The sequence below is a fragment of the Alligator mississippiensis genome, chromosome 1 (assembly GCF_030867095.1).
Source record: "Alligator mississippiensis isolate rAllMis1 chromosome 1, rAllMis1, whole genome shotgun sequence".
NCBI classification, from domain to species: domain Eukaryota; kingdom Metazoa; phylum Chordata; order Crocodylia; family Alligatoridae; genus Alligator; species Alligator mississippiensis.
The window spans coordinates 446,346,243-446,359,477 of NC_081824.1; the positions used below are offsets into that span (position 1 = coordinate 446,346,243).

At 45.2% G+C, this 13,235-nt stretch overlaps 1 protein-coding gene across 2 annotated transcripts in view; it reads left to right on the plus strand.

The window, feature by feature from the left end:
• Window positions 1-438: 438 nt before the first annotated feature.
• The window catches only part of MAML2 (mastermind like transcriptional coactivator 2), a 285,997-nt gene continuing 273,200 nt past the window's right edge, over window positions 439-13,235 (plus strand). Inside the window, exon 1 of one of the 2 annotated variants that reach the window (XM_059721137.1) lies at window positions 439-1,146. In XM_059721137.1, coding sequence (XP_059577120.1) covers window positions 697-1,146 — 450 coding nt within the window. In that variant the 5' untranslated portion in view covers window positions 439-696. The remainder of the gene's footprint in view (window positions 1,147-13,235) is intronic. The other variant, XM_014611326.3, reaches the window with a different exon arrangement.

Consider the following 13,235-nt stretch of genomic DNA (forward strand, 5'->3'; position numbering starts at 1 on the left):
TGTTTGTGCCTATTCCTCTGGCACAAACGAGCAGGCATTGCACATGACCCGGGGGCAGCGGAACGGCTGCCGGTGCTACCCGGGAGAGATCCCGCCCGCATGAGATTCCCTAGCTGGGATTTACCATGCTCCCAGGCCGGGCAGGCAGGGGACAAGACATGGGGATGTCTTTGGCCAAACATCACGCAGGACCCGTGTCTTTCCTACCACACCCTTCAAGAGCTGGGACAAGCTGGCCTCATTGGCAGGAAGAGGCGAGGAACCCCCTCTCCCCCGCGACTCCGAAGTCACCGGGGCACCCCTCATACATGCAGACAGGGCCGGGCCGGGCAGGAGATTGCTCTTCGGCAGGGCCAGGTGGGCTTTCCCCGTCCCGCCGCTGGGCGGCTCCGCGCCGCTCCTTTCCCCTGCGAGCGCCGGGAGCGGCAGCTGAGCCGCCCCGCAGGCTTCCCCCGTCCCCGGGGCGCGAGCGGGGCAGCGCGGCGGGGCGCCTAGAGGCCGCTGCCGGGCACTGCCGGGGCGGAGCCGCCCGCATCGCGGCCGCGGCTGGACGGACGGACGGACGGGCGGGCGGAGCGCGGCGGCGGGCGAGGAGGCTGCTCTCGGCGGGGAAAAGTTTGGCAGCGCCCGTCCCGGCCGCGGGCTCTTGCCATGGCGCGCGCCGCGCCGCGCCTGCCCTGACCCGGCGGCGGCGGCATGGGGGACACGGCGGCGCCCCCCCCGGCCCCGGCCCCGGCTCCGGCCCCAGCCCCGGGCGCGGGGCTCGGCGCGGGCCTGCTGGGGGGCGGCTCGGGGCCCCCCCCGCGGGTGCACAGCGCCATCGTGGAGCGGCTGCGGGCGCGCATCGCCGTGTGCCGCCAGCACCACCGCAGCTGCGAGGGCCGCTACGAGCGCGGGCGCGCCGAGAGCTCGGACCGCGAGCGGGAGAGCACTCTGCAGCTGCTCGGCCTCGTGCAGCACGGCCCCGGCGCCCGCAAGCCCGGCAAGCACGGCAAGGCGGCGGCGGCCGGACCCGGACCCGGACCCGCGCCCCCCGACTACCGACAGCACCACCAGCAGCAGCTACTCAGCAACGGCGGCATCGACGGGGACACCCCGCCACCGCCACCGCCCGCCGCCGACCCGCGAGCCTCGGCGCTCAGCGCGGTGAGTGCGGCGCCCCCTGCCGGCGAGCCCGGCCCGGCCGGGGGGGGGACGGGGACAGGGACGGGCGCTCCGCCTCTGGGGCTGGGCTCTTGAGGGGGACAACAGCCGCGTGGGTGCACGATGCCCATGTGGGTGCGGGGTGGCCGCTCTGTAAAGTCTTGGGTGCTGGATAACAGCTGCATGGGTGCTGGGTGCCCACCCTGTGGTACACTGGGTGCTGGATACTACTCGTGTGGGTGCTGGATAACAGATGTATGGATGCTTGGTGCCCGCTCTGTAACACACTGGGTGCTGGATAACAACTGTGTGGGTGCTGGGTGTCCACTGTGAAGTCTTGGGCACCAGATAATGGTTACCAGATAATGGGTGCTGGGTGCCTGCTCTGTGGCACGCTGGGTGCTGGATAACAGTCATGTGGGTGCTGGGTGCCTGTTCTGTGGCACACTGGGTGCTGGATAACAGCCATGTGGGTGCTGGGTGTCCACTGTGAAGTCTTGGGTGCTGGCTAACGGTCACATGGATGCTGGGTGCCTGCTCTGTGGCATGCTGGGTGCTGGATAACAGCCATGTGGGTGCTGGGTGCCTGCTCTGTGGAGCCTTGGGTGCTGGATACTGGCTGTGTAATGGGCACCGCAGACTCTATGAGCTATTGAGTACCGGGTACAACTGTGGCATTGGGTGCCAGGTGCCTACTGCCTGGTGTACTGAGGATGGGGTGACAGTATCTTGTGCTACAGGGCATGGGTCTCCAGAGCCCCTGGGCTGGGATATGGCAAGTGAGTGCTGCTGGTGCAGTGAATGTGCACTGGGCACTCTCAGAGCAGAGTGGGGGGATGCTGAGGACCAGTGGTGCAGGGTGCTTGGGCACTAGGTGCTGTTGGCTCAGGGTGCAAGGTCACTGATGCTGCCATCGTTCGGGCGGGCCCTGAGCGGTGTTGCAGAGTGTGTCAGCATCGCAGGTCTTCAGGCCTGGGCACTGTGGATGCTGGAAGCTACTAGTGTACTTGTGGTGTGTGGGAAGCTGCTCTCCTGTATTTAGTGGGAAGTGGACAAACGCACAAAGTGAAGAAGGCTGGGAAATGCTGCAGCACTTACAGCACAACTGGCTGCTTCCGGCAGAGGATCTTCAATTGCTGCAAGTGTTGTGTATGATCACAGTGTGTCCCAAGCAGACAAGTAGGGTCTTCTAAAGCTGGTGTATGGCAAGAAGTCAGTATAAGTCCCCAGACACAGACGTGTCTCCAAGTCAGTTCAATTCAGTGAAACTTCATTAGCTCAACAAGTTACGCAGGTGTTTCCAGATCTCTGCTGTGAGTGTAAGTACAGTTTAACTTTCTTGTCTAGCATCTAAAGAGAATACAGTACTGGGTGTGATCCATCCCTGCTTTATGCCAGTATGACAATCATAGAGAAGCAGGGCTGGAAGGGACCTCAAGAGCTCACAACCCCTGCCTGGGACAGGAGCACCCTGATCCAAACCAGTCAGTGAAAACCCACTGTATAATCTCTTAGCAAAACTACACAGTCAGCCCTGACACAACATGAAATGTTATGACCTAATCTGCCACAGGTAAAGCAGGCCGGCAGTGGCCAACATCCTGCTGCTGCACACTCACTGAAACTCTGCTTGAGCAATCTTAGGAAGATCTGCATGCAGGCATGCATATGTCTTGCCTTTGCATTCAGTGAAGTCAGTGGCCAAACCTTCATTGACTTAACAGGTGCAAGACAAGGCAGGTATGTCAGTTTTGCAGAACTCTTGCCCAGGCTCTTAACTTCACAGGCATGAGCAGTCTCTTATGTGTGTTAAGTTAAGGGTGCTTGCAGATGTTTCTGGATAAAGGCAAAAGGCCATATATCTGGATTTATATGGATTTATTGAAGGGTTTGAAATTTGGAACCGTTGTAATCAATCTACATGCATCAGTCCGCCTAAAACCAGCACGTCCTCCAAGCTAGTTCAACTGGTCTTCATTCTAAAACAGAGGAATTATAGACACCTGGTGCCATTATCGACTCAATTATACCAGCCAGCTCTTACTTACTGAGTTAGAGGACAAAAGCAGCATTAAATATTCCTAGGGGTTAAATAGTCCCTGGTATTTTAACATATTGTCGAAGGCTTCCTAGAGTATAACACAATCTCAAGAACTATTTTAATTTTGGGCAACAGTTTACTGTTGCTTCTCTTGAACTCAGTCAATATTTATACAATAGACAGACAGACGGTGAAAAAATGTGTGTAAGGGTTAGCCTTTTATTTTAAAGACCAGCAAACACTTAAATAGGACGAATTCTTAACATTGTATAATAATGTCTAGCTAAACAAATATTTCTAAGGATTAGTACTTAAAGTATGAACTTGACCAAAAAGGTTTATTTGCTATTATCATGGAACATGTTTAATGAAGCACAGCTGAAAGTTTTTTTTTTCCCCCAGATAAAGTCACTTTGTTACTGACACGCTGATTTGTTTCAACTGGAAACTGTAGGCATGAGTGGGTTGGGTATGAAACCCAATTATGGGTTATTCCATAATTATTCCAATATGAGGAGTATGTCTGCTTGTCTTGCTTCTTTCTTAACTAACAAACACACACAAAATATTAAGGAAAAGGGACAGCCATTATTTGAATGATGCCAGCATAGGTTATCTCCTCACCTTGTAGTCTTTATTAATTCTTGGTTTATTCTAAAATGGGACCACAGGGATTGTGTCTCATGTTACACTGGTATTCACCACAGTGTGTGGATCTAAATTTAGGGCCGCATTACTCAGCCCTATGTGAGGGTGATGATGTAAGTGTTAATGTGATAACATTGTGTCCAAAAGGAGTTTGAAGGCTCTGACCTGATTCAGTGCTCAGATTAAATCTGAGTTTTTTCTCATCACAATCAAGTGAGTCATTATCTGATTTTTTTTTCAGTCAGCGTTAATTAGATACTTTACATTTATCTTCAAAAAAGGCTCTTGCATAGTAATATACTTCCCAGAAAGCTCTAATTTTTTTAATTTGAGTGAACAGGTTTATGTGCTTTTTTTATTTTACTAGTTGTTACTATTATTATGAAATAGCTGGAAGCAGCTGTTTGAAAGTACTAAGAATATGGTTGGAAAAGCTCTGAAGAAAACACTTGCATATTCATCTTCTGAGTGCAGAGGTCTTGTGGTTGTTTTTGGAATAATTTTAAAGATTGTAAATGCTCCAAACGCTATAATACTTAGCATCACTTTCTTATGTTCTACAATCAGTACAAACTTACCCCTAGGATGGCTCAGAACTGGATGGCCTTTGACAAGAGAGAGATTTGATGCAATCCTTTTGAGATGCTTCAGCTCTTACTAACACAGTATATGACTTCACTGCGAATTTTGTTTGAATCCCGGAACCACATTTTGATGCTAAAGCAGCAGCATCAAAGCCCATGAAGCAGAATTGTTTTAGTGGTATCACTATACAACATCACTAATCCTTCTACTCTGACACAGCTATTCTTTTGTGTTCATTTGCTGCTTTGATAAGTCTTGTTAATTAATCAACAGAAAGTCACCACTTCGAAGTCATTGCTACACATAATGGAAGTGTGTGTTCCCCTTACTGTTTGCTCTGTAGAACATTATCTGTGGAGCCACAGTATGTGTGGATGTAGAATTCAAATAGTCTCATAATCACATGCCAAGTAATGTACTAAATTACCATATTCAATTCCTGTGCTTTCAAAATTCACAGCAGACTTGTGAGTCAGGAAATAACTGAACCCTGTGGGTTGCTTTCGTAGCCTAGCTGGAGAACGCAAGCACTGGTCCCTACTAGTTAACCTGAGTGTGCTTGGAAGGGTGAAGGCACAGCTCTGACCTCTCTTTCTTATGCATCCAGACTTGATGGGTGCTGAGAACAAGAAGCGTTCTCCTTGCGTTCTTCAAGGCCAGCAGATCTACAGAGAAACTCTGACCCAGAGCTTATCTACACTGAAGTTTTGTGCCTTAAGTTCAATATTTCAGTGTCAACACAGGGCACCCATGTAAACTGCATTGCTGCAAGTTGTAATTTAGACCAATGGCCTGCCTCTGCCTAATTTGCTAGTCAGTACAGGTGCTCAGGTGTGTACAGGTCCTCTGCCAGGATGTGAGTTGTTAAAGTCCTAAGATAAAGCAGCACATGCTCAGTCTCTGCACCAATACCTAGTGTATTGCTTAAGAGGCTGAGATCACCTCTGCCCAAGGGGTTATCGAGGTAATACCTACATTGGGATAACTATACCTCTTTAAAAGACGTCTGAGAAGATAAAGTGTACAACAGGAATAAGGACTCTGGCCACAAGCTAGCAGAGAGCAGATTTAGACTAGACATTAGGAAGAACTTCTTCATAGTTCAAGTGGCCAGGGTCTGGAACGGGCTCCCAAGGGAGGTGGTGCTCTCCCCTACCCTGGGGGTCTTCAAGAGGAGGTTAGATAGGCATCTAGCTGGGGTCATCTAGACCCAGCACTCTTTCCTGCCTATGCAGGGGGTCGGACTCGATGATCTATTGAGGTCCCTTCCGACCCTAACATCTATGAATCTATGACTCAGACTGCAGTGGAGCACTTGTCTGCACACCTCTCTGTCTAGCAAATCAGTAGTGAACCTCCCTTTGATTTCAGTGAGAGCAGAATTTGGTTCCTTGGGGAATAGAAATGAATGACCTCTGGTTGCCTTTTGTCAGACTGTCATACATGCAACAATGAGGCTTAGTAGGAGACTATCAATGTCCACTTACAATTAACTACATTAGCCACAACCTCTTGTGTTTAGTGATGAGGCAGTGATAATTTATATAGATGGCATTCAAAAGTAAGTATTTTAAACCTGCTGGAGTCTGAAACACTGTTAGTTTAAAAATGGCAAGCACCTTAAAGCATTAGCACGTCTTGTTACTTTTATTCAATAATCATCTGTTTCCAATTGACAGCTTAAAACATAAGGGCTTGAGGTTCCTCTCTGTTTTTTTGTAAAGCATATTTGGCAATAATGTTTTGTGACTGGAGAACAAAGAGCAGGCTTGATCACTAAACACATGTGATTGTATCTATCTGAGTGACAGATCTCTCTAGAAGAGTATTAGGAAAACTTTCTGTATTGTCTGGGTACCAGCCTAAAAGAACTGACCTTTTTACTTTTGCTGTTATCTTCCACAGCACAAAATGTACCGGAAAAAATGTTCTATCTGTGTGTGTGTGTGTGTGTGTGTGTGTGTGTGTGTGTGTGTGTGTGTGTGTGTGTGAGTGAATACAATATGTATTACAGCCAGGTTTCTGTGTGTAAAATACACACAAATACATACATGTGTACGTGTGTAATATATTACACATACACATACTACAGCTAGGTTCTGGAGGATGTTTATTAATGGTTTAAGCATTAGGTTTGTAATACCTTGACTGGAGATGCAAGTTCAAATCCCAGGCAGTCTGATTCATCCCTTTGTTTTAGCAATGTATGCTGAGTACTGTTCATTCTACTACTTGGGAGCCTTAGGGATTTCAGTCTCAAAGGCATCATTATCCTATTTCTTGTTTCTACATTGCATCTATCACCGTGGTGTCTGAGCACATTCTGAGTGCAGTAAATGATCTATCTGTCATCTATCATAAGTGAGTCCTTACAGTTTTCACTCTTCTATGGGGAAATTGTAAATGGAAATTTATTATTATTATTTTTATTATTATTTTCTGGCCTTCGAAAAGTTACTGTGAAAATGTGATCTTACTCCACATCCCAACTCTGGATACTGCTGGGCAGTCAAGTGAACAAGAGTTAAAAAAGCCATAGAAGTAACACAGCTGACAGAGATGGAGCTGGATTGATTTCTTCTAGGTCACTAAGCCACAATCAGTTACATCTGTGCAAACCTATGGAAAGCAATGGGTTTGCGGAGTGTCGTTGAAGGTATTATTTGAAAAGAATCCAGTTGCTCAAATGTCACTGGGAGTCTAATTTGGCTTGGAGAACTTTATAACAAGCAGTTACTCAAACGTGGAAGTCACTGAAACAAAGCGAGGGTTTTATAGAACTAAGAGTTTTAATTCTTTGGAGCAGAATCTGAATACAAGTGTAAGTCACCGTTATTATAGAGCTCATCAAAGGGCAGTGGCTAGAGTACTGACACAATAGCACGGACAGGGGTGGATTAAAGCAGGATCTGTTTGTCCAGGCTGGGATGGGATGTATTTACCAACAAAGTTTGGATCCTAGGATACACTAGGGGAGGATTCCCGGTTCCTTGGGTTGGTGCAGTGTTGTGTTGCTTTATCAGCCCTGGTTGAAACAGTTGATTATATCTAGTCAGATAGAAAGGTATGAGTCAGGATTACTTTGCAAGTAGGGAAGTCTTGATTGGCCGATGGGAGTCTATTTGTTAGAAGGGCCACCAGTTAGTTTTTATCTCTTAGGGTGCAACCATTCTCTGAACCAAAGTCTAAAGAGTTTCTAGAAGCCACATGAAGTGTATTCTTAATGAAAAGTGCAGTAAGTTAGAATTGCTAAATATTGGCTAGTTAAGCTTGGCAAGGTTTGTTCAGTTCTTCCCACACCTGCATCCTTTGAAATATTTTTCATCACTTGGGTAAATTTTATGGAATTTCCCTTCTTTTTTTTTTTTCCTGAGGCAGACTTCACTTCCATGCCTTCTGTAACGATCAAATAGCAAAGTAGATTTCAAATGCGACTGGACGGGACACATTATCTGAGTCATATTAATTGGTCAGTTAGCCTCCATTGACCCTTACCCTGTACCTCTCAATATGCCTTATACATGCCCCGTGTTGCACATACTCAAATCCCTTGCATGTGATACCATCGATACAGATTCTACTTCCTCTATGCTGAGTAGTGGCTCCAGCAGAAATGTGAAGCTCTATGAGAAAATCTGAACTTTTGAAAGGGTGACTGTACTTCCGAGTCATAGGTGCTGCTTTGCTGAAACCTTGACTTATCTCAATATTATTTTATTTGCCCTGAAGGAATGTTTCCAGCATAAGTGCAAAAGAAATAAGTGCATATGGTACAAAGTTACACTCTTATTTTACAAAATAACAGGATTTGAAAAATTTACCTCATAGAAGAGTAAACCAAATAGCCCAAGAAACATATGCAGCCAAATTTACCACCTCCTTTGCCCCTCCCAGCTTCTGGCAACAGGGAGGGTGCAGGAGTTTCTATCACAGCGCTGTTCCTGGATGCTGAATGAAGCCTTCATCCTTGATATCCACCTCTGGCTTGTCAGTATTAGGTTCTACCAGCTCCACCTGCTGCAAAGGAGAGCACCCCTTCCCTTCCCCATAATTGCCAAGAAGGGGGCAGGGGAAATGTCCACTGCTGTCTTCTTATCCCATCTTTCTGGCTGCTGCAATGTGGTGATGAGCCAGCCTCCACTTCCCCTCATGAGCATGTCACATAGCATGTAGTTGAAAAATCAACTTTCATTAGACTTATTTTGGAGCATTCAATGGAAATTATTATTACCATCCAGTGGTGGGAGATCGCACGGTCCAGAAGATCAGTTATTGGGACTCGGGAAACATGGACTTTCTTTCCATCCTTGGCATGACCTTCTGTGCAGCCTTGGGCGAGTCACTTTCTTTCTGCCTCTGCTTCTCCTCCCAGACTTTGTGTGTCTTGTCTGTGGAAACTGTACACTTCTCAGGACAGGCACTGTCTCAGTCTGCATCTGGATAATGTCTAGTACAGTGGACTCCCCTACATAGCCAAGGTCCAAAGGCTTCTCATCGCTGCTCTGAAGAGAGGAAAGGGAATGAGCTTTCTGCTCCTTTCCAGCCTCTGCATTTTTGGTCCCACTTCCCTCTGACTATACAGGGGTTGCAGCTCATAGTTTCCTCACAAGCAGCAGGATAAAGCTGACATGATTCCTGACTGTTCACTGCTTTCCACAAGGTTTGCTCGTGAGGGACTCATCTATTTTACTCTGTTGCTACTTAGAAAAGCTCTGAGCAGGGAAAAGGGCAATGGAATTGGCTGCAGGCTCAGAAAAACAATGTTGTGCTAGTTGAGATTTAATTCACTTTTGCAACTTAGCAGCATTAAAGGCCAAATTTTTTCACATAAACGTGCAAACAGATGATTTATGCTCCCACACGTCCCACAGAAAGCTTTCCATTTACCACAGGAGAGTCAGCAAGTGATTTTTTTTCCCTTGAAAGTTCTTCCAAAGTATTATTAGCTAGTGTTAATACATTTATTTAAATACCCACCCTATGCACAACACAAATTATACACAATTCCTACTCCAGGGTCCTCTTGGTGGAAGACCCACGACTGGAGCCCAATCTAATGCATTAGATTGAGCCACATGTGGTAGATCATGTTACTTTTGCATGCCTGTTTCCACTGTGTAAAATGATGCTTGCCATACTTGTAAACTGATGGAAACTACTGTATAAGGACTATGTATTCTTATTCTAATTAAAATCCTGTTGTGCTGTAGTATTACTGCCCACATATATTCAAATACCATGATTTGGCTTCCAGAGATAACAAGATTGGCTTAAAAAAATTAAAGGTGGGCAGAAAGAGAATGATTTTCAAGCCAGGCTCTCAATCGTTGGAACTTAAATCATAACATTGCATTTCCTGTAGTCATATGTTTACATGACTTTCACTTTTTTAAATAAGCAAACTTCTAGTGGTCATGCTTGTGAAGAAAAAAGCTTGAACTATGACTTGAATGTACCACAGAGGCTACAAATAACTTATGGTTTTTAAGCCTCTCTCATGTTTTTGGAGCCTGACTCATGATGTTTGAACATGTGTGTGGACAGTAGTACAAGTGCTGTGCTTTGGTGTGTGCAGATGTGTGTGTGTGTATGTGTCTTCTAAGTTCTTTTTATTTGCTTCCTGTTCTGCGTTTGACATTCATTGCATACTCAAGTCATAGTTTCAAGGTTTTTCCCACGTTACTCCAGGAGCTGGGGTTTTAATCACTTGACTCACGAAACTGCAAGAGTGGGCAATGCTGTATATGTACTTCTCTCTCTTTTTTTATTCTTTTTAAAGTTTTAAAGTTTTAAGGGTCTCTGGAGATATTTTGTCACACGCTCCTTGTCCTGATCTAGCCAACTGCTCATGGGCAGTGAGGATGTTGAGCGCTCATGCCAAATAGCAACACAGAGCAGGAGTTGATTTGTGAGCATATCCAGATCAGCTGTATGTGCGCTCCCCAGCAGCAGCTAGTGTGAATGTGTTTACACTGTTCTCATTTCCTGTTGTGAGCCCAAGTGACTCCTGATAGCAGCAGGAACAGATTCATGTCCACATCCACTGAATCTTTACCAATATCTTCTGACAAGTAACAATTATCTGTAAAATTAACGTAAAGAGATGCATCTTTCAAATCTGCAAAAATAATGAAAAAGCATTGACAGATTAGCTTTTCCATTTATATGGAGCAAAACCAGTTTGAACTTGGCTGTATGCCTGGAAATGTGTCCTGGAGTTATTTCGACTTGTGTCACTATGTCAGGTTGTCTGTGGAGCATTGAAACAAGGCTGCAGCAACTGATAGAGAAGGCTGAGAATGAAAATTGGCATGGAAGGACTTGGGGACAAATGGAAACGCTTCTTTAGAAAGTTCAGCATGGCTGACAAGGCAATCTGTTTGCAGGGGAAAGAGAAAGCGTACAAATTCTGCAAATTAGAAACCTGACTTCTGTTTGCAACAACCATGAAATACTGCACCAACTAATGAATCATCCTTTCTTCTCTGCCTTACCAGTGTCCACAATGGGTCTACGTTTCAGGTTGGGGAAACACAGTTTTGTTTGTTTCTTTTGTTCAGAAAATATTGGGATAGACTTACCATACCCTATGGAATACATTGCCATAAATGTTGATAGGCATCTACTATATGCCAAATAATTAGGCTTTTTAAACACACCTACATATCGCAACTAAACTTCCTGCCTCCACTGTACTAGGTATCATACAGACAGGTAGTGGGAGAAATGCCTTTCCCAAAGACCTTACTGGCTAAAAATACAAGTGAGACAGACGCAGGGGAGGAGAAATAGAAATACAAAGGTGGACCTGCACAAGGTCAGACGGGGAATAGAGCCCAGATTTCTTGACTCCTACTCCCACAGCCCATTAATAGTTTCTTTGCTATTACTGTCATTAGGAAAGATGAGGAAATCTTTCCAAATATTCAGAGTTCTAGTTTTGGTAAGTATTGGTCATCAGCCTAATATTGCAAAAAAAACAGTACATGATGTCTTTTTTTTACATCCAGGCAGAATTAAATATTGCATATGCTAACTTCATCACAACTCACCGATGAGGGAGTTTTTGTAATCCAGGTACAGTTGTTTACAATTTCTTACAATTTCCAAACTGAGTTTTCTTGACACACAGGGTTGTTATGGGGTTCCTCCTGATTGCTGAGAATCAAGCATTGGTACTTTTCCTGTGATTTATTTTCCTCCTTGGAAACAAGTCAAGAACACCTATTTTTTCATGGAATTTACTAGTGTACTAATAAAGCATACAGAAAAAGTACACAATCAACAAGGAGACACTAGTGACTTATTTTTATTCCTCACTGTGCAATACAGTCTCTCTTTGACAGAGTCTCTGAACTGAATGATCTTGAACAGGAAGTTAATTATACCTATGGGTTTTCCTTTTCTTTTCTTTTTCTTTTCTTTTCTTTCCCCCAAAATGTGACTTGAGGCAAAACTCTGGCTAGAGTAGTAATGGCTTATCAAGAAGCTGTAGCAAACAATGGTACAATCACTTTCTTATAGTCATGGCAACAGCAATGTAAAGAAATGAGCTGACTGAACACAGTGAGCTCTGTCTCTGTTGAATAGCTAGCACAATACTTAAGTGTACACTGCTCATTTTTGGAGGTCTCTGGGCTATGAATTATTCAGCAATAACAGGACTCCTTTGGAAAGTATCTTTGAAATTGGCTGGATCTGTATCGGATAAAGGAGGATGCTTATCAATTCTGATGCAATTGTGCTGGATGGCATTGCTGCCCTACAGTGTGCTCTTTGGGCCTGATCCAACACCCATTGAAGTCAAAGGAACCTTTCTGCTGGCTTCACTGGACTTTGGGTCAGGATCTTTCCGTGCAAACAAGACTATAATGCATATCAGCAATGCCCTAATTTCTTCCCCTCCCATGATAAGGTTTAGTTCAGTATGAAACCCCCAAAGTGGGGATAAATATAGGGAAGAAAGAAAGTATTTTTGGATATGGTGCAGACGCAAGTTGCAGAAGCAATATCTGGCTTAGATGAACAATGACTTGCATACAGCTCAGATTCCCTCTTCGCCTGCCTGGGTCCTTAGTAGAGTTGAATAATTGGAGTGTGCGCCTCTGAGCTGAACCTCCTCAGACTGAGGAGTGTTTTCTGACTTTTTGCTTTATGCTAATCTTTTTTACATTCTTGTTAGAATAACTACACGTGTAGGAAGACCTGGCTGACAGCAGTGTTTTTTGATGAGTCATTCTGAGTTATAAAATCATAGGTTTCTAATGGACTTCAAGGGTCATTTAGTCTAACCCCCTGCATGAGTGCAAGTGCAGGAACACTACTCTGATCCCAGTTCAATAATTATCCAGCCTCATTTTGAAAACCTTCAATGAAGGGGATTCCTTGCCTTCCCTAGGCAGCCTCTGCTTTAGCTCTACTGCTCTAGCAGTAAGGAAGCTTTTCCTGAGATCTGATCTAAATCTATTTTGCTGCAATTTAAAGCCCTATGCAGCAAAGGATGACAGTTGTTTTCCCTCTTCTTTATGGCAGCCTTTCAAATGTTTGAAAACTGGTATAATGTCTCCACTCAGTCTCCTTTTCTTCAAGGAGATTAGATTCCAATAGCATGTGGCAAAACTACCATAAAGGTTGTTCAGTTTATGGTGATCACTTTTGAAAATCAATTTATTTAGCAGTCAGGGTTTTAGAAGCATAACTATAGGCACCCAGATTTTTATTTTGTCATTCTGTTCAGTGCATGTGCTTATATATATATCTCCTCATACATTCTGTGTCTGAGCATCTGTGCTTGAAGCACCTTGACCCCCCAGTTGGA